General features: G+C 35.5%; 2 protein-coding genes and 1 long non-coding RNA gene across 3 annotated transcripts; all 3 read left to right on the plus strand.

Moving 5' to 3' along the window:
- Positions 1–624: 624 nt before the first annotated feature.
- Positions 625–3553, plus strand: LOC110922924. The gene is made up of 6 exons (XR_002583572.2): positions 625–743; positions 844–949; positions 1488–1696; positions 1780–2096; positions 2388–2473; positions 2837–3553. It is a non-coding gene; the product is annotated as an uncharacterized LOC110922924 (long non-coding RNA).
- Positions 3554–11689: 8136 nt separating this feature from the next.
- Positions 11690–13943, plus strand: LOC110925538 (CBS domain-containing protein CBSX5). Its single transcript, XM_022169476.2, has 2 exons — positions 11690–12064; positions 12786–13943. The coding sequence occupies exons 1-2, from the start codon at positions 11757–11759 to the stop codon at positions 13621–13623; spliced, it is 1146 nt and encodes a 381-aa protein (XP_022025168.1). The 5' UTR covers positions 11690–11756; the 3' UTR covers positions 13624–13943.
- Positions 13944–18248: 4305 nt separating this feature from the next.
- On the plus strand, positions 18249–20878 carry LOC110924710 (E3 ubiquitin-protein ligase AIRP2). The gene is made up of 4 exons (XM_022168706.2): positions 18249–18497; positions 19826–19976; positions 20053–20119; positions 20256–20878. The coding sequence occupies exons 1-4, from the start codon at positions 18418–18420 to the stop codon at positions 20591–20593; spliced, it is 636 nt and encodes a 211-aa protein (XP_022024398.1). The 5' UTR covers positions 18249–18417; the 3' UTR covers positions 20594–20878.
- Positions 20879–22146: the final 1268 nt, after the last annotated feature.

Genomic DNA, 22146 nt, shown 5'->3' on the forward strand with positions numbered 1-22146 from the left:
GATAGTGGCTTCAGTCTTTTCCGTCCAACGCACAAACGCTACTGCTCCTCCAGTGCTATCATAGTTTAGTGGTTTGCAGTCGAGGAACTGCTTGAAGGTGTAGCCTATAATTGACCCAACCAACTCACATGTGAGCAATCGAAGAAATAATGAAACAATGACTGTTCATAAATTTCTCCATGCTTAGCAAATTGTCTTAAGGTTACCTTGGGCAGCTTTTCCTCCAGACGAATCTCCATTCCCGTTGCGCCTAGCATTGCTTGGTCCTCCACTGTCTTGAGTACGGTTTGCCTCGTACTAGGCGATAGCAGCAAAGATCCTTTCTTCCAGTAGAGTGTTCAGTTCTTCAGCAGTTCTTGGCAGTGAGGGAGGAGGAGGTTGATCGCGAGCGTTCACAGCTTTCCTGGGTGCCATGTTCTGACAGAACATAACACAACAGGGTTAGACATTTGTTTGATATCGTCGTACTAGACAGTAGTAGTAGTAGTATATATATATCTATATAACTATATAAAGCATCTTCTATGGACATAATGGTAATTTCAAACACTTTTTTTAAGATGACATGTGAAAAGTCAATTAAAATCCCTAATTTTTTTACCATTTTCTCCCATTATTGCCCCTCCCCCTAACACACCGGCCTCCTTATGCCTTCACTCTTCAATTGCAGACGAAAGATGAAGCGTCTGGACTTCCTGAACTTCCGGCGGTTTTCATCGCCCCCTCTACTCTATAAGAAATAGGTGTTTATTAGATCAATTTTTAGGGTTCCTTTTTAATTACTCACAATTGTATGTAAGGATTTGGAGATCCCTGATTTTTTTTATTGATGATTTGTTGTAGGTAATTAACGCAAATATCAATCTTCAGATTATCCCTTGATTCTGCTCTAATCTCTTCAAGGAAGATGATCATGATAGCACCTACCACTCTTCAACTTTACCTATAGGTATTTATCTCAATCTTCTTCCACAGTTCTATTCAATTTATTTTCTTTTAGTATCCATATATCAACTGATATTTTTATCAATTTTTTGGGTCACGTTCTTTTGTTTGGGCGAACGATGTTAGAGGATCATGTCCACTGAAGTTTGATGTTTCTTATATGTTTTTATGCAAGAAATTAGGACTTCAATGAGTTCATGATCTAATCATATGTTTTATTGTGTAAGAATCCGTTGTTATTATGATTTAAAAGATCACTTTTTTGTCTATGCTCGATTGTTTTTTTTAATTTAATGATTCTTCTATAAACCTCTTATATGTTCAGAAAGCATCAATTATACCTGTAACCATGAGTCAAGTTGTAGTTTTGTGTGTTGTATAAGTCTGAAATTATTAGTTATTCTCTCTTTCTGAAAACTAGATTTTCTGAATGTGGTAAACTAGGGTTTGTCATGGACAGATTTATCAATAGTAATTCATGGATGAGATAAATTTATAGTCTTTTTGAACAATCAATAAATGTGTTCTTTTTCTATCTACAGGGAAAGAAAGAAAAGATACTATGACACATGTGATGAGCCCAAAATTAGAATGAACAAGGTTGTCAGGACTAACCTACGGGTCAGGCTCGGTAATGTAGTATCGGTTCACCAATGTGCTGATGTGAAATATGGCAAACGGGTTCACATCCTTCCAGTTGATGATACCATCGAAGGCGTCACCGGCAATCTCTTTGACGCCTACTTAAAACGTAAGCCAGAATTTTTTAAAAGCTTTCATTTATTTTTGTGGATCAAGTTATCATGTTTATGTGCTAATATTGTCTTTTTGCAGCACACTTTTTGGAAGCATACCGACCCGTTAGAAAAAGGCGACTTTTTCCTCGTGAGGGGAGGCATGCGATCTGTAGAGTTCAAAGTTGTCGAAACCGATCCTGCAGAATACCAAGATTTTCTATGAAGGCGAGTCCATTAAACGGGAGGATGAAGATCGATTAGACGAAATCGGTTACGATGACGTTGGTGGTGTCCGCAAACAAATGGCCCAAATCCGTGAGCTTGTCGAGCTTCCGTTAAGACATCTACAGCTTTTCAAGTCAATTGGGGTCAAACCACCGAAGGGTAATCTTCTTTACGGGCCTCCCGGGTCGGGTAAGACATTAATAGCCCGAGTTGTTGCTAACGAAACGGGCGCTTTCTTTTTCTGACGCTAAAACTTCAGTGGCTTTGTGATTGAAGTCATAGAACTCATTGAAGTCCTAATTTCTTGCATAAAAACATATAAGAAAGATCAAACTTCAGTGGACATGATCCTCTAACCCCGTTCGCCCAAACAAAAGAACGCGACCCAAAAAACAAATCTGATAGAACATTCTTGCATTTAGCCACCTGAAACACGCTTTAAGTTTGATCCTTGCATTTCTCCATGTGTTGTTTTATTAGGTTGATAAAATAAAACCGGGCGCACTGCCGCCAACTGTTGAGGGGCCTGTTATTCTTGTGTCAACAAAGCCGATGATGACGAAGAGGTATCCTCTGTGTGTATGGATTTTGCGTTTTTGAAATGTTTATCTTATTATCATGAGTTTTTTTAATGTTTGTAAAAAGTTGACACTCTACTTATGATTATACAACCAACTATCAGAACTTTTAAAACAATTAAACATCTAATTGTCCTATTATAACAACTTAAAAAAACAGAAGCACATCCAAACACTATCTTTTATGGTTTGTTTTATCACAATTTTTATCTTATTGTTTTTATTTAACATCACATAATCAATATAAAACACACATCTAGACACCCTCTAATATGCATGTCTTAAAGAACAAGTTTGGCAACTAAGACGTTTAATAGTTTACAATCTCACAGACGTTAATGCAATTTCCAGATACCAGCTGCAGGGAACAATATAGTAGGAGTTACTATGCTCCGGAGTTGCCTCATTTATCTCATCTTGGTTTCAGGGGCCCGATAACACATCCATATTTCAAATTTTGTATTACAGAGATGGACAAATTTCTTGCAAAGTTTGCCACTACCAGAATTCCAGTGACGATGGTGGCTCTGTGATGGTGAATCATGGCGGCATCATCTGCAAATATGTGTGGTAGACAGTGGCGATCAATGGGACCATAAGAGGGTTGAAGCCGGTCTAACAACAACAGCAATTGGCGGCTACACAGGTGTCAAGAGGCAGCTGATCTGGTGGTAATAGGTGGTTGATCTGGCGGTAATGTGAGAGTGTAAAAGGCTGCATTTAGTGACTAAACGACAGCAAAGAACATCGGTATTGAGCTACTAAAATAGTGCAGCGAACAGGACAGCAACGTCGTGCATTTGGGCGCGCTTTTGGGATCAAAACATTTAGTGTTTGGGTTCATAACCGGTTTTCGGGTTCGGGTTGTGTTCGGGTTTGTGTCAGATTTTCAGGTTTGCGCCGTGTTGGGCCAGTATGGTACGTTTGTTTTAAAAGCTGGTTGAATAGCAGTCTCAAATGGGTTTGGCTTAGTAAGGTAACTGTTGGTACAGGGAATGTAAAGTGTTTAACCCATTTTTTATTTTTTTATTAGTACTTGCTAAAACTGAAATTATTTTTTATGAATTTTATATGCATGCATGGTTGTTGTCTACTAAAGAAGTTTGCCTACGAATTTTATGAATTTTTTATGAATTTTATATGCATGCATGGTTGTTGATGATTCGGTTTTGATGGTTTGACTTGATTAATTTTTACTTTTTTTTAAACGGTTAGGCTGTATTTAAAAATTTTAAATGATAACAATGGTTAATTAGTATAATGCATATATACACTAAAGAATATTCTAAAAATGAAAAAAAAAACAAATAAATAGAAAAGGTTCAACGGCCAATTCAGTTTACATGGCGGTTCCAAGTTTCAAACCGTCTGCCGGAATGTTAATGTGTCAAAACGCAAGACCAAACCGTATAAAACTCAAACATGCCGAACCGGTCAACTTGCTTCGGGTCGACCAGATTGTCGATTTTAACGTTTAATGAACACCCATAAGTTTCATGCATTCACCATCTATGATAAAGTGACCTGAAACCGCGCAAACACAACCCACTCCGGTCAAAACTAACTATCAAAATTGTTCATGATTTGCAGAGGCGCAAGGAAGTTGCACAAGAACTTAGAAAAGCACAAGAAGAGATCCCATTACTGAAGAAAAAATCTGAGGCAGCAGAAGAATCAAAACAACAGGTCTTGAAGGAGCTAGACAATGCAAAGCGGGTCTAGAGGAACTGAAACTGATTGTTGACAGCGCAGAAAAAGAAGAGAGATGCTCAACTTACAAATCTAAGAGTGGAAGTAGATAATCGCTCTGATGTTTCAGTTTAAACAGTTCAAAACATATATCTATGAGTTCCATACTATTCACCTACTAAAACATGTTAACTCAAGACAGATCGATCCTTTTCATTTCAACTTGGTGTTCTACCTTTTTTTATTTCTATAGGATTATTATCTATGGTATTGCTAATTTATTTAAGCGATTCATAAGTTAACCTAACATAAAACGATATAATTAATAAACTAACGAAAATTTACGATCCCGTCGCAACGCGCGGGTTTTCCACTAGTATATATATATATATATATATATATACGAGCATATACCACATAAGTGACATCAAACAATTTTTACTCTAGCAGAGCATTTAGTAGGCTAGGGGGATTTCATGTTTGACCCTTTTCTTGCACTGAGGGAATCTATACGTGACCAGACTTGCTGTGGTTTCTGTGCACTGAATTCCATAATTACGTATGCATCCATAATTACGCAACTCCTTACACAGTCCACACAGTTCGTTTCGTCCTCGTATCTCTTCCTTCAGTTAGGCCATTGTTCCTAGGTAAAGTCATGTATACTAGTGGTATTTTACTTCTAGTATGTGCATATGCTAATTATTACACATAGTTGCAAGTAATTTCTCAGTTAAGGACAAGTGCTACTCCTGTGCACCCTAAATCTCGTAGTGCCCCTTCTTGACTCATGTAAACAGTTTCAGGTAGTGGATGTCGCGGAAGTTTTATGCAATGAAAACTTTTTGAAAATTGTTTTCGTGATAGGATCCTATAGATTGTAGACTAGACTCGAGAAGGAATCCTGGTTCACTACAATTGCAGCTCTGATACCAATCTGTCACACCCCTTTCTGCGGCGGAAGCACGAGGTGTGATCATGAAAGGTTCTCATTGAATACGAAAGGTAAACATACTACATGCTCGTAAAAATAACTTCAAATACCAAACATTTCATAATTTGAAAACATAATTTAGCATTTACATCGCGAGGTAGCATAAAACATTGTCTTAAAAATTTTACAACTTTATTTAAAGATAAACATAAGCGACATCCACAAGCATGAGTAAGGCCGCGCGCACATCCACTTCTAGTTACCTGAAATACATGTGAGTTTTGGAAAAACGTCAACGTAATGTTGGTGTGAATTCATGCAGTTTTTGTATTGAACGTTAGTATACTTTGTATGAAAAACATGGTATGTATCTTGTGAAAATCAAGTATTCATGTATAAATCAAGTGTTCATGTATGTATCAAGTTGTTAATGGGTTGCAAGGCCATTAACATGTGACACGACATAGGAAGCAACCAAACCTTAGGCATTTTTCTAGTTGGCATATTATGAGACACAAAAGCACTACTTGGTACTCGTTCTCACCAAGAGTGTGGCTGCCCGACACCCGTTAGGTCTAACCTTTTGTTCTACAGTCTAGGTATATTGTTGACTAATGGTGCTTATGGTACCCTATTCGTGACACGATTTCTCGTATCATGTATCATTTCTCGTATCGTCATACCATTTATAAATATTGTAACATGTATTTCACCCCCGAGGTTATAAAACTGAAAACAGTTAAAAGAAAAGGGGGAGCATGAACTCACAACTTTGCGTTCTTTGCGTCGTAAACTTCACTGGATTTGCTTATAGTGTGTCGTGACCTAAACGTGTTTTATTATCGTTAGTCACAAGACTTGTATCGTACAAGCACAAGTCACTATTTTTTTTGTATATATATCGTGGTGTTAAAAATATTTTATATTTTTAACTATGCATCTTACTTATATTATTTTCTCAAAAATTAATATAAGTATCTTGTATTTTGCACTTGACACCCGAATTATGTATCTTTGCTCAAAACTTTATTTTATGCCCATAACTTGTCAAAATTATTTATTCTATCAACTAATATATTTTCACCAATATATTTTCTTGCATTTGTCTAAGTATGTTGTATGTGTATTTTTTTTCTTTTTTTTTTTTTTTTTGTTTTTACTTCTCATGAGTATTTAGTGTATTTTTCAAGTCCTAATACACTAGCACGTATAATACATACTACATACACTTAGCACAAAATTTGGTGATAAGATAATATATATATTTTTCTCAAAAATATACATCTTTAATGTCAATTTTTAACCTTGACGAAATCATCGTTTCTTAACTCAAAAATTAGGGAAACCTTGGTAAATACCTTGGTCTACATTTTTAGGGAATAAGTTCCTCAAAACATATATATTTTTTCTAAGTGTCAAAATTTATAAAAATTTTGACAGAGTTTCCCCTAAAAATGGAGGTTTTCCATGTTTTCAAAACATGTGTTTATTTTCTTTTAAAATCATCATCAATCAATTTTCAACAACAATCATCAACAACATATACACTAATTTTTCAATTTCATGAACTTGAAAATTTATAAAAATGTGCAGTAACTTACTAGGGTATTTAGTAAGTCTTGTTACTCTTTAAAGTGTGTTTTTTTCTTTCAAAGCTTCATTTTTAAAGAATCTAGTTCTTTACAACTTGTGACCGTATTTTCTAAAAATACTACTTCTTGTATTTTTCTTGTTACACATCTGTTTATACACTTGTTTACTTACCAAAAATGATTTTAGTTCATACAAGATCCGGGTTTTTAACAATCTAGTATTTTCCACTTGGTTCTTCCAAAAAACCACTTGTAGATCTTTAGATCTACAAGTGTGTAACCTTATTTTCCAAGAAAAATTACATTTATTCAAATTCCAAGTTCATGGGTGGATGGTTTCATCATCCTTCATATTTCTAGCATTTACATCTTGCTAGTTCATGTTCTTAAACAAGAACTAGTATGTCTAGATGATGATCCATCCTACTTCTACTAACAAACATCATCAAATAATCATAACTACACAAGATTCACATGATTTACCCATATATCTTTTCTTTATCCACCATTTATCACTTTATGTTCAAGACTTAGCTTATGTTCATTAGAGTTTTCATCATTTAACCATTCTATCATCTATTAACCACCTAATACAAGATCAAGATGGTGTTTTAGAGCACTTACTACTAGCACAAGGCTAGGGGGTTCAAGAGGGTAAATGAAGTGGATAAAAGCAAATGAAGAAGGTCTTTCAAGTTCCGTTGCTTCCACACTTCCTAACTTAGCTTCTTGCACCTTGGAATCACCTTAGAATGCTTGATATGGAGCTTGAAGTGGATGTGTGTGTGTGTGTATGGTTGGGGCCGTAGCCAAGGGAGGAAGAAGGAAGGTTGAAGTTGTTTATGAATTGTGATGAAAGAGAATGGTGATCCATAGGTCCTTTATAAACTAATCTTCCAACAACAAACCAACCTTTGGGTATTATGTCTCAAAGATACCCAACTATTATATTAAAATAATTAAATGAAATCCTTTGGGTGGGGCCATTGTCCAACCGGTTATGGGGGGGGGGTAGCTAGTTAGGTTTCAATTCTACGTTACATTCTCTAGTTACATTTCAAGTGTCTAGTTTGTTATATTAGTTACTAGATATTTTAGTAGGTGTTATGGTGTACGGGGATCATTACTAGCTCAAAAACATTAAAATAATGCTTCTAGTAATATTTTGGTGTTCCGGGTAATATCCGGTTGTTCGGTTATATATCGGTTCGTTAAAGTGCTAAATTGCACCTTTTAGTGTCTTTTAAGTACCCTTTTGTAATACTTTCGATTCCATACTCAGGTTAACCACTCCATTCTATCTACTCTTTACTCTTAACACACACTTATTTCCTCAAAGCAGTTACTTATTCTCACGCCGGAGTCTGGTTAAGAGGGAAACCCCCATATTCCCCCCTTAACGAGCTAACGGCGTTGCTGTTTTGCAGGAAGATCGGATCACGTAGAAGCTCAGGAAAGATTAAGAAGATTAACTCTCATGTTTGAAATATAAACCAAACTAATTAACCTAAAATTAGTTCTGTGTTTCTTCATGTATATATGTTTTTGACCCCCTCGTTATTCAGGTCAAACTTCGACCTGTATAATTCATAATTCAGTAAGACTAAATAATATAATAATCAACATTCTACTACACTTTTGCTAAATTTGAACAAGGGCAGGGTTGGTAGAAGAATTAGTAAGACTAGAAGGTATGGGGGCCGGCTTGGCCCGGCGCCGGACCCCCACACCGCCCCCCTGGCCCGGCAAGCATCACAACCGGCGAGCTCCAGCCGGGTGTGCCGCCCCAATGCTCTATTTTTTTATGTTGTGTTTTTTAAATTTTATAAACTTTATTAACTTGGTTATTAAATTAAACAATAAAAAATTAGGTGGTGGGGCCCCATCCTCCACCCCCCTCCATCTTCATTTTGGCTCATCCCATCCTAGCCTCCTACGTGGCGCCTACGTGGAGGCTCATCCCCGTGGGGATGAGCCAAACCATACCTTCCAGCCTTAGACTAGAAGGTATGGGGGCCGGCTTGGCCCGGCTTGGCCCGGCGCCGGACCCCCACACCGCCCCCCTGGCCCGGCAAGCATCACAACCGGCGAGCTCCAGCCGGGTGTGCCGCCCCAATGCTCTATTTTTTTATGTTGTGTTTTTTAAATTTTATAAACTTTATTAACTTGGTTATTAAATTAAACAATAAAAAATTAGGTGGTGGGGCCCCATCCTCCACCCCCCTCCATCTTCATTTTGGCTCATCCCATCCTAGCCTCCTACGTGGCGCCTACGTGGAGGCTCATCCCCGTGGGGATGAGCCAAACCATACCTTCCAGCCTTAGACTAGAAGGTATGGGGGCCGGCTTGGCCCGGCTTGGCCCGGCGCCGGACCCCCACACCGCCCCCCTGGCCCGGCAAGCATCACAACCGGCGAGCTCCAGCCGGGTGTGCCGCCCCAATGCTCTATTTTTTTATGTTGTGTTTTTTAAATTTTATAAACTTTATTAACTTGGTTATTAAATTAAACAATAAAAAATTAGGTGGTGGGGCCCCATCCTCCACCCCCCTCCATCTTCATTTTGGCTCATCCCATCCTAGCCTCCTACGTGGCGCCTACGTGGAGGCTCATCCCGTGGGGATGAGCCAAATCATACCTTCCAGCCTAATAAAAAATATTAAATTGGTCAAACACCGGGAATGCTCATTTTGTAATCCTTACCGAATGTCCGCGTCAAACTGGTATGCCGTTTGACTTTTCAACTTTTATTCTAGACAATTTATCACATTTCAAAATGACCATCCAACTTTTAGCATTAGGCATCTTCTCCCCATGTTTTTTTAATATTTATACTTATATAAATTTGTTAAAAACTCGAATTAAGTCAAGCTTAAATGAGTTCAAACTCATTAATAAATAGTCTTTTTAATAGATGAGTTAGAACCTAGCTTTAAATATTAAACTTGACCTTAAGTCAAGCTTAAATGAGTTCATACTCATTAATAAATAGTCTTTTTAATAAATGAGTTAGAACCTCGCTAGCTTTAAATATTAAACTTGACTATCGTCATGAGCCTATATGAGTTTTTTTATTTACGCAAATATAATATTTTGTTATTAATGTATTAAACATACAACACCAAAAACTTCTTCAGTTTACGACTCCAAAAAATAAATATTTGGATTCGATAAATGTATCATTTTTTTATTTTCATTGGAAAGTATGAATAAAAATACTTATATACATATGTTAAAATAAATATAGACACATGTTAAATCAATAAATGATAAATGAGTTGAACTAAGCCTGAGAGAGTCTCACACACACACACACACACACATATATATATATATATATATATGGGGGAAGTTCATTTGAGAAGAAAATTAAATTAAGAAGAAAAAGAACAAAGGATACAATTGTAAAAACATTAAATAGTTTTTCTCATATCTCATTTATTATTATCTTTGACTAATTAATTAGTCATAAAGACTATCATCCTCCACACTAAAATTTTTACCTACACACATCAAAATTTATTTCCTACACGTTTTGAAAAATTCTCTATAAATATTGAAATTTATCATACACAACTTGTAATTCATCCTACATACCTCGTAATTTATCCTACACTTTAAATTAATTTTTTTTCTTCATTGAAAATATATAATTTTCGAAAATAAGTTACAAATTTAATTTACTAGCTATTAAAAATGAAGACTAACAATTATTGATCTATCTAAATTTACCAATATACTCTTACACTAATATCAAATACAAAAATTAAATGAAATAAAATGAAGAATTCTTATTGGTTGAAATTTCTTCTTTTTTATTCTTATAAAAAATTTCTTCTCATTTGAACCCTCAACATATATATATATATATATATATATATTATCATAATACGTAAAATGAGACTTAAATCCGCACTCAACATATGTTAGAATATCAACTATACACCGTTGACGTAAGAATGAGTTTCTATTTCAGGTTATGACTAAAAAAAACTATATACAATAAAGCCGATACACGTATAATCAATTAAACGAACTATACCTTTGGATCATATAGAATGCTTATGTTATATAACAAACTATAAATAGATAAATATTTCAAATAATATAATAAAAAGAAGTAAAATATTATTTTTAGATAAAAATAAAAACAAGAGAGGATGTGTGTTAAAGTAAGAATGTTGAGTTTAACAATAACGTCTGTCAGCCCCAAAGAACTTTGACATTATAGAGAATTTGTACATGGAAGAGAGCGGATGACATGTTAGTAGCCACAAACCGTTGGTGAGGAAAGAAGATGATTGTTGAAAGAGGTTGTCTGTCGATGATACTCCAGTAGTCCATCAGTTATCTAAATTTGTTGTTAAAAAAAGAGGGTGCCTACCTATTTTTGAAGGGTTTTCTTTTAAATTATTTATAGAGGTTCTAGGTAATTGCTATGCTAAGAAAGATTGTAAGTATTTATTGGGCTGGTTACGGTACAAACCATATTTATCCTACAAACTGTGAGAACAGATCCTAACACTTAAAAAAATTAAATTAGCACATACTAAAACATTACATATATAAAAGTAGCACTTTTGAATTATATTAGCACATGAAACTTAATCACGATAATTGATTTTAGGTTATTGTTTTACCATTTCTCTATAATTGGTTAGATATCATATTAAACTTTATAAATGGTTCTTACAATTTGTATACAAAATATGGTTTGTATTTAATCCTAGTCCAGTATTTATTAAACCCAAAGTTTCTTTAAAAAAATCAATTTTAATAACACATTAAAAGAATAAAGACCAAATTTATCAAATATCTTGATAATTTAAAAACAAAAATACAAGGTCCATAAAAACATTGTGAAACATGACATGCCACATGAAGCAAAAGGTTATAAACATAAAGGACCATTTTATAAAATAAAAAAAAATTCCCAATATTCCATGATTCAGCCTTCACCTATAAATACCAGACAGACACTCTTGGATTTCATTCCAAACGGGCGACGTGAATCATCCTTCTAGAACCATCTCTTTCTCTCTCTACAATTCAATTGTATGGCACGTAAATTCCTTGCGACAGAAGTCTCCGATCTGTGCGTCGGAAAACCTCCACTGCGGTGGTTGCCGGCCACCGCAACCGTGGCGGACGCCGTGGCAGCACTGAAGAGGTCCGGCGATATCAATGTAAGTGTCTGGAACTGCAATAATCATGACGTCGTTTTGTGCCGGTGTATTGGAAAGATCTGTATGGTTGATGTGATTGATTATGTTTGTAAAGAGGACAATCCTTTTGAATCAAGTCTTTTGGATCTGCTTCCTAAAGTTGATGATGGGAGAATTAAACATCTCGAAGCTAATTCCAGGTTTGGATTTTTTTTTAGGACTTTTAGTTATTTGAATATCTTTTATGTGTGAATTGGATTGTTTTGATTTAAGCTCGATGCAGAAATGTTGCCGGAAATTTACAGTTCATGTGAAATTGAGTCGGATGTATCGAAATCGGTCTGTTTTTTTAGGTTCTTAGGTTTGATTATGTTTGTATGAACATGGTTTCATTTTGATGCTTGTTTGTGTCCGTTTGGTTAACCAGACGCAAGCGGATGGATGGATGGATGGTGTACGTAATATATGTTACTTTAGTTATGTGTTTTAGAAAACGTGTTTAAAAGTGGACGTAATATTTGAAAGAAAATAAATGTTTTCGAAAGAAGTGTGAAAATCTAATGTAACAGTTGACATGACGCATTTATCTGGGAATTTACAATGCATTCATGCATCGTATTAACTGTCACAATAGATTTACATTGTTTTGTCAAAAACACTTATTTTTTTCTCGAATGGTACGTTCACTTTCAAACACTGTTTTAAAATATATATATATATATATATATATGGTAAAACAATATATATATATATATATATGGTAAAACAATATATAGACACACACATATATTAAATATATTGTTTGTGTGAGAGAGGAAGCCATTAACAATTCTGCATATGCTGTTTATATCAATCTTAATTCATGTTTATGCTTTTCGTTACATTCACTGATTTTTCTATCTTCTGTATTCTTTGTACCAGTTTGTTAGAGGCGATAGATAGCATACTTGAAGGGGCTCAGAACTTGGTCATACCGATCAAAACATATAATCAAAGGCAACAACACCTAATCACTAATCCTTCTTTGGGTACTACTACCAGTACCACACTTCACAATGGCAAAGAGTATTGTTGGTTGAACCGAGAAGACATTATCCGTTTCATCCTAAACTCAATCAACGTCTTCTCCCCAATACCCACTTTCACAATCGAATCACTCAACATTATCAGCAACGAGACCCTAACCGTCCACTACGACGACCCTGCATCCTCTGCATTACCCTTGATCACTCGCTCACATTTAAACCAAACTTCTGTAGCAGTTGTTAACCAAGACAACACTTTAATAGGCGAAATCTCCCCCTTTGCCCTCTCGTGCTGCGATGAAACCATCATCGCCGCTATTACAACCCTATCCGCAGGAGATCTCATGGCATACCTTGACTACAGTGGGCCACCTGAGGATCTAGTCCACTTGGTTAAAATGAGGCTGCAAGAGAGAAACTTGACCGGCATGATGGATATGATGGATGATTATTACAACCCCTTGTCTTCTTCCTCGTCTTCAAGTTCAGACGAGGAGTTTGGCGCGTGGAAGAATGGTGGCATGGGGCGGAGTTACCCAGGGAGGCGGTCAGAGGCCATAGTTTGCAACCCGTGGAACACGTTGATGGCGGTTATGGTTCAGATGATTGCTCATCGTGTTAGTTACGCTTGGGTTGTTAAGGAGGATTATGGTTTGGTGGGAATTGTGACGTTTACCGAGATTTTGAGGCAGTTTAGGAGTACTGTTGGTTCATCGAATACCAAGGTACGATAACAGTTCGTGTTATAGTGTTATCGCGGAGGTCGTAAAAAGAGTTTTTATAGTTTAGCTTGTTAATGTACTTTCAAATGATCAACACACATTGTGTAGATAGAAGTGAGTTGTATGAATGGATCCTAATTTGAGTCCAATACGTATTTTTTTCCCCAAAAATAATGCAACTGTGAGCACAACTTTGTTTGGATTGATTCAGACGTTTGCCGTTCTTCGTGGTCCCGAGTTTGGAGTTAAGCTACAAATATAGAATTCATTGTTGTAGAGTTGTAAATGAGTCAAGTTGCTTGCGACTTGCGAGTTTTCAGATTGGCTCGCTAATAATTGAGTCATGTTGAGTTTAAATTAGCCCGAGTTTAAGTTTGAGTTTGTTAAATAAACGAGTCTGAGCCTGAGTTCAAGTTAGCGTTTGTTTTATGAATTGTAATGGAATTGGAATTTGCAAAGAAATTGAAATTTGATTTTGAATATAGGTGTGTTTGTTTCAAATAATGGAATGAGATCTGAATGGAATTTGAATGTAGATTCTCTTGCTCATCTTGTCGTTCAATTCCAATTCATTTTTTTTGTTGAAACCAACAAAATACAAAACGAAATCAATATTTTAATTCTATCAAGATTTTATTCCATTTTATGGAACGAATACTACCTTAAGTTTGTTTAATAAACGAGCCTAAGCCCGAGTTCTAAGGTTAAGTCAGTTACTTTGTTCAAAGGTAAGTTAATAATTAATAGTAGGGTAAGTTACATTTTTTTGTCCTTTATTTGTGTATCGAATTACAATGGATAGTCCTTAACTTCAATAATTACAGTCATAATCTTTTATTTGCAAAACCAATTACATCTTACGTTCTTTAGCCCTAACCTAGTTAAAATTATTGACATGAAGATAGTTTTGTAATTTTACCTTTTTACTTAAAAAAATATATTAAATAGAAAAGGAAAAAACAAGAAAATATTACACACTTTCAACTCTCTCTCTCTCTCTCTCCCTCTAAAACCTCTGCTAGCGTTTGTCTTTGTCGCCACCGCCACCGGTCTCAGCCGCCACCACTCATCCCCGACACCCCACCACCGTCACCCACCGCCACCGCCTACCACTGCAATCCGCCGTCACCACTGTCACACCCCGACCCGCAGCATGTGACCAAGGCATGAATGATTGTTAAAGCTTAAGACAAACTATTATAAAAGTTTAATTATTATTATTATTGCTCAATGTTAAATAATCCAAATAACAAATATCCAACTTAAACAAATAAACAAAAATAATTCAACTTCAAAATCCAAGTAAATCCAATTTCTTTATCTAAAGCCTATGTGTCCAACTGTTGCCTTCAAACCTGATCACCTATATTATGTGGAAAATGTATTTTTGGGTCAAAAATAGTTGGTGAGTAAATCTTATAATTTTTGTAAAACTGTTAAGTCCATTTTGTATATGAAAACGTTACATGCAACCGACGGTAATTAAATGTATGCAATGAATAATGTAAAAGAGTGAATACCTCACAACAAACCAATAAACAAAATGATGTAATGAATCATGTAAATGAGTGAATACCTCACAACAAAGCAATAAACAAAATGATGTAATGAATCAACTGTAATGTATGTAATCTCTATTGTATTTTATCCGTAATGCAAAATTCAAAGCCCAACAAGGAGCAAATCTCGTGTGATGGCAACATTAATTACAACTCAACGTAACGGGAAATGATGCGCCTATTATAATTAGAGGAGAGAATCAAATAGAAAGTTTATTTGGCTAAAAATGATATGTAGCAATAAGATTATGACATGTGAAAAATTTTAATATAAAGGAGAATAATATTTTAGTCAATTTTATCAAATCTTCTCCTTTTTTTTCTCTCTGTAACTTCAAAACCCACCAATCAATTATTCAAACACTCAATCAACGTGTTCTTCAACTTTTTTTGAAGAAGCCCAGTTTAATTTCATACAATATCTCATTTTTTTCCGTGATTTTGAAGCGAATCACTCGATCCATTCAATTCGATCGCTGATAAGTGTTTCTAGCATTCAAATTTCATCAACCGTTGAAGAAATCTGAAGAAATCGGCTTCGATCTATGTAAAAAAAATTTGAATTGTATTTTTACGATCTGAGTTTTTGAATTGAGTCATTGTGTTTTACAAAGGAATGAAAAACATTTTTTTGTATTTTTAGTCTATTGGGTTTTAGAAATAACACAATTTATTGTGTTTTTTGTCTATTGCGTTTTAGGTAAAAACACATTTTATGTGTTTTTAGTCCATTGCGTTTTAGGAAAAAAAAAAAAAAAAAAAAAAACTTTCTTTTGGAGAAAAATGCTCGGATAGTCCCTGTGGTTTCGCCTATTTTCACCTTTAGTCCCTAACTTTCTAAAATTACTTGAATAGTCCCCAACTTTTCATTTTTTGTTTCCGGATAGTCTCTGAGTCTAACTTCAGTTTGTTTTCTCTGTTAAGAGGGTGTGAAATGACAAAAATACCCTTTCCTTAAAAAGGCGAAACCACAGGGACTATCCGGGCATCTTCTTCATTTTTATTTATAAAACCCCACCATCACACTTCATCTTCAACCTCCACTCGGTGGTGGGTCGAGTGACGGCAGTGGCGGTGGTTCTGCGCGGCAGAGAACTAAAGGTGATTGGAGAACTAAAGGTGACCGGAAAAGATGATGCGGAGTTGATGGATGTGGCAGTTCAGTGGTGGTGGGAGATGCTCATTGGTGAGGTTATCGGAAGGGTCAGAAAGTCAGTCACGATATAAGAGATGTTTCAAAAAAGTTTCAATGGTGGTTGTGGGGAGCATCGGAGGTGATGAAGGGTCCGATGGATTTTTGGAGGTGGTGATTATGGTTTAACAGGGGTGTGACGGTAGGTGAGGAGGTGGCAGAGTAATGGTGGTTGCCGCTTTTGTCGGCCCGGTGTTGCTGTCTGAGACTGTGAACGGTAAAATTGTTTGTAAAAATTTTGTGGTCGGTGATGTTGTTCCTGATGGTGGCTTTAACTTCAACCGATTCAAGGTCGGTCTTGTTGAAGTAGGGGGAGATTTATGTACGGCAATCAAAATATGTTTAATTTATGTAGTGTTGCAGGCATCAATCTGTTTTCATAAGGTTCATTATTGTAGTGTGGTTGAATGAATGATTTGGGGGTAGCTGGGTGGCGAAGGTGCAGATCTGGTGATGTAACGGTGGGTGGAGGTTGAAGATGAAGTGTGGTGGTAGGGTTTTATAAATAAAAATGAAGATGCCTGGATAGTCCGTGTGGTTTGGCCTTTTTAAGGAAAATGGTATTTTTGTCATTTCACACCCTCTTAACAGAGAAAACAGACTTAAGTTAGACCCAGGGACTATCCGGGAACAAAAAATGAAAAGTTGGGGACTATTCAAGTAATTTTAGAAAGTTGGGGACTAAAGGTGAAAATAGGCGAAACCACAGGGACTATCCGAGCATTTTTCTCTTTCTTTTGTGTTTTTATCTATTGCGTTTTAGGAAAACACATTTTTATGTGTTTTTTTTTTTTGTCCAATGCGTTTTAGAAAAATACATTTTTAATTGTTTTTAGTCCATTGCGTTTTAGACAAAAAACACTTTCTTTTGTGTTTTTTGTCTATTGCGTTTTAGGAAAAACAAATTTTTATGTGTTTTTTGGTCCTTTGCGTTTTAGAAAAACACATTTTGAAATGCTTTTAGTCCATTGCGTTTTAGGTAAAATACATTTTTTTTAGTCTATTGCGTTTTAGAAAGAACACTTTCTTTTCCGTTTTTAGACCATTGCGTTTTTGAAAAAAGACATTTCTTTGTGTTTTCTGGCCATTGCGTTTTAGAAATAAGACATTTCTTGGTGTTTTCTGGCCATTGCGTTTTAGAAATAAGACATTTTTTTTGTGTTTTAGGTCATTGTGTTTTAGAAAAAAAAAAAAAAAAAAAAAACATTTCTTTGTGTTTTTAGTCCATTGCGTTTTACAAAAAAAAAAAGATATTTCTTTGTGTTTTCCAGCCATTGCGTTCTAGAAATCACACATTTATTTTGTGTTTTTTGTCCATTGCGTTTTAGAAAAAATTCATTTTTACGTTTTTTTGTCCATTGCGTTTTATGTAACTTGGTAAAAAATAATGTCGTATGAAAGAGTTATTAACGTTTAAAAAATGGGGAGAAATTGGAGGAGTGAGAAACTATTGTCTTTGATTGACTAGAATGTCCCTAGACAAACCCATACGCCTCCTTTTTTTTTCTTCAGCCCAGGATAGAAGCAGATGTCCAACGGTGATGGGTTGTGTGTGCTCTATGCAGCACGTGGAAGCCGTCCAACAGTAAGTTGGGGCTTTGTCAGCCCAATACCTTCCTGGCCATGGGAAAAGCATAACCATAGATTTCGTAGGACGATTGCCCTATCTCTTAAATTCAACGGGGGAATCACTACGTTTTTGTCGTAGTCGACCTTTCGGATTCAGTAAGTCATTTAATATTAACCTTTGATTAATAAATAAACGATTAAGATTATTTTCTAGTATTTCTACCAAAATAAACTCTTTATTATATCCTAACCCATATAATTTGAACACTATGAAAACCAGCTTCTAATCCACGTGTCACCTTTACATTGACACAGTTCTTCTCCTCCCTCCTTCCTTCCTTCTTCAGTTCTCTCTCGAGGACAGAGAGAAGAAGTTACCACTGATCCCACTATTTTTAGAGAGAGAAACTAAAACTATTTTTTAGGGTTTTTAGAGAGAGAAATTCGTCAGTAGATGGTTTGTGAATTTGTGTGAAAAACACAGAGATGTATGTGGGATCAATGAGAAGATATTTCAAGGATTCTCTCAAAGTTCTTGAAGCGGATATTCAACATGCCAATACTCTGTAAGAAATCTCTTTTTTTTTCGTGTGGGTGTTGTTAAAGTTTTGATTTTTTTAAAAGAAAATTTATCTTCTTTTCATGAATTGTTCAATTTGGTTCCTGGGATTTTGATCTTTTTGAGAAAATTAGTTTTTTTTTTTTTTTCAGATTGATTTATGAGCTAATTTTGACTCGTATTTGGTCAAAATTAATCATGTGTTTTTGTTCTTTTGACTTTAGTGATTGCTTCTATATGGGATAATTTTTCAATCAAAAGAAAAGCCCTCAGTTTTGAATTTCAAAGGGTATTTGAAAACATTTTGATTTTTTTTATTTTGTTAAATTATTAATTAACAGTGATTCTTATTTCTTAACATGTGGGTTGTTTTCTGTGTTGGCCAGTTTTGAGGTATAAAAAAACTAAGGGGACTGTTTGGCAACATCTGAATGATTAACTGCACAACCAGTAAGATGTCTGAACTAAACTATTAAGTGCTGAACCAAAGGTCTGAACCATTATGAGCCTGTATAATGCTTAACCGTTTAAAGGCAAATGTTTGACCAATTCAGATTAGAGGTCTTAACCATTCAGACTCTGTATAAAATCTTAACCATTCAGAGGCAAATGTCTGAACCATTCAGACATCTGCTCGTGAAACAAACAGTCTGAATCATTAAGCGCTGAACCAGTAAGAGGTCTGAACCATTAAGAGTCTCGTTAAGAGGTAAACAAACAACCCCTAAAACAATTGGTAAATGTTGTTAAGTAGATTTTTACTTGTTGATCTAGATTGGTTCACCAAGAAAAAGTAGTTGGATTATGTTCAAATAATGAAATGAAAGGCATTTTTAAAAGGGTATAGTTTGAAATTTGATCTTGAATCTTTATAGTGTAGAAAGTTACAAACTTTGACTTTTGAGGTCAAATCTAGCATAACTTATATCCAAAATTTAATGATGATTTGTTGGTAGATTTCTTGCTGTTGTAATTGTATGTTTTTTTTATGTATTTTCAAAAGGGTAAAGTTTATAATTTCATCTTGAATCTTTATAGTATAGAAAGTTACACACTTTGACTTTTGAGGTCAAATCTCACATGCCTTATATCTAAGTTTGAAGATGATTGTTGGTGAATTTGTTGCTGTTGTTGTAACTGTATGCTTGTTTTAATGCATTTTTAAAAGGGTAAAGTTTAAAATTTGATCTTGTATCTTTATAATTAGAAAGTTACACATTTTGACTTTTGAGGTCAAACCAAACACGCCTTATATCTAAGACTGATGATGATTTATTGGTAAATTTGTTTCTGTTGTTGCAAGTGTATGTATGTTTTTCTTGTATGATGGTGCAGGGCATCTGATTTTTCACGGGAGTACAATGGCGCGTGTGTGCAGATGAGAATGTCGTATAGCCCGGCTGCACAGTTTTTCCTTTTCTTTGTTCAGTGGTCAGACTGCCACCTTGCGGGTGCTCTCGGACTCTTGAGGATCTTGATATTTCAGGTCAAATATTCAAACCCGTTTTAGTATTTCCATTCCCACGATTTAGCAGTTAATAAGTTTTCCGCTCGCACATCAGGTTTACGATGATGGCACCACCACCATGTTCACACATGAACGGAAAGCGAGCATAAGAGAATTCTATGGTATGATTCAAAGGCCCCAACACTATTGACTTTTTTACCCAAGTCAAACTTCAACCTTTATTCCAGTTTTTTTTGGCGTCTTTCTTTGTTCTATGTATGTTTTGTTTATCTTGTTGTTTCATGATGTGATGCATAGGAAGCATATATCCGTCTTTAATGCAACTTCAAAGTGGTGTCACTGATTCTGAAGAAAGAAAGCAAAAGAAGGTATGCATGGAAAGGTATAAAAAACGAGAAGATGAAGATTACAATCGATATTCTGACGTTTACATTGAATGGGAAGAAGAATGTGGTATTTGTATGGAGATGAATAGCAAACTCGTCTTACCCAAATGTAACCATGCCATGTCTTCAAAATGCCTTAACGTACGACGCGTACGCGATGAAAGTTCGCACGTTAAAAAAGCAGGAAATACAATTTCGCATGTTATACAATTTCGCATGTTGTTATGGAAACCCAAATTCACATGTTAGTTACAAGTATTCGCATGTTGGTAATGCATCGCGTACGGGTCGTACGTTAAGTCATTTTGTACGTTAACCGGCCTCTATATATATATATATATAGAGAGAGAGAGAGAAAGAGAGAGGGGGGGACGATGAATGTAGGACCAATTATAAGTTGAGAACCGCATAAGCACCTGACGTAGTGGTGACTAAATGTAGTGTGAGAGAGAAAGAGAGGCGATCAAGCTCTTGCATAGTTGTCTTATGTATCATATAAAGCTTTATATATATGTGTGTGCGTGTGTGAACTAATTTTATGTCTTTTGATGCAATGAGATAGTGTTGGCCAATTTTAGGTGTAAAGACTAAAGAGTTGTACGCAAATTAGTTCATGCAAAATAAATTTAAAATCCATTAACATATAATACAACAACAAAAAATTACCACTTTGGCCATTCCAAAGGTTACTGTTTAATTTGGAGACTCGAGTTTGTACCTAGAGGCTTGGTGAAAACGGGTCATTTTAAGTACAAACATTATTTTTTGTCCAAAACGTTTGAACATTTTTATAGTTAATTAGTGTGTGAGATGATTACAACAATTACTTTCTGAAATATTGAACAAATTGGTTTAGGAGGGCTTTATGCGTTTGTAATACACGTGTTATGCCTTTCAACCTGTTTGACCCATTTCCTTTATCTCGCTCTTTAATTTGACTAGTTTGGCCTATTACACAATTGAATATTTTTAGTTTAATTATCATCCCCAAAACATAAATTTATATTTTTTTCACATGATGAAATTACTTTATGGCAGGCGAACAAGATCCCTATCATGCCCGTTTTGCCGAGTCAGCCTAAAGAGAGTTGACTCGAGTGAGCTGTGGGTATATGTTGACCAAAAAGAAGCCATTGACATGGCCACAATAACAAGAGAAAATCTGAAGAGATTGTTCATGTACATAGACAACCTGCCTCTGACTCAAATTTTGACGCCTATGACTCGCATTTGATGTGAGCCCATTAACCCATGCATCCGTACTAATTTACATATCTACCCCTTCATCAAATGAAGAAAGCCCGAGACTTGTTTGGGTCGGTTTGGGTTTTTAGAATGGTAACGGTTTGTTGTTGATTGTTGTTTAGATGAACCCGGCCCAAAGTTTGTTGCGGGCACAGGGTTGAAGCTAAGATAGTTTACTTGCAACATAAAATCCATTTGTACACTTTGCCTACAGTAAATGTATATACATATTTCAGGCTTGCATAAGTCTACAAATGTCTCTATTTAAAAGAGTTGAGACCAGAGGTGACAAAGTGTACAGAAAGGAATTTTGAGGGTACTAAACACAATTAAGCGAGACACGAAATTAAGCAGGATTTATGCGGGTTAAAAACAAAGTTGACATGAAAAAGTTGAGTCGGGTTTGGATCTATCCAATTTATTAAACAGAAAATTAGAACAAATGGAAGTGTAAAATGCAAAACGCCCCGAATACAAAATCTTAGGGCTCACAACACTTGTACGTTTAGTACAGTTCAATCAGTTTTAATGAAAATTTCAGACCGAACTGCTAATTA

Source organism: Helianthus annuus, chromosome 17 (assembly GCF_002127325.2).
Source record: "Helianthus annuus cultivar XRQ/B chromosome 17, HanXRQr2.0-SUNRISE, whole genome shotgun sequence".
NCBI lineage: Eukaryota > Viridiplantae > Streptophyta > Magnoliopsida > Asterales > Asteraceae > Helianthus > Helianthus annuus.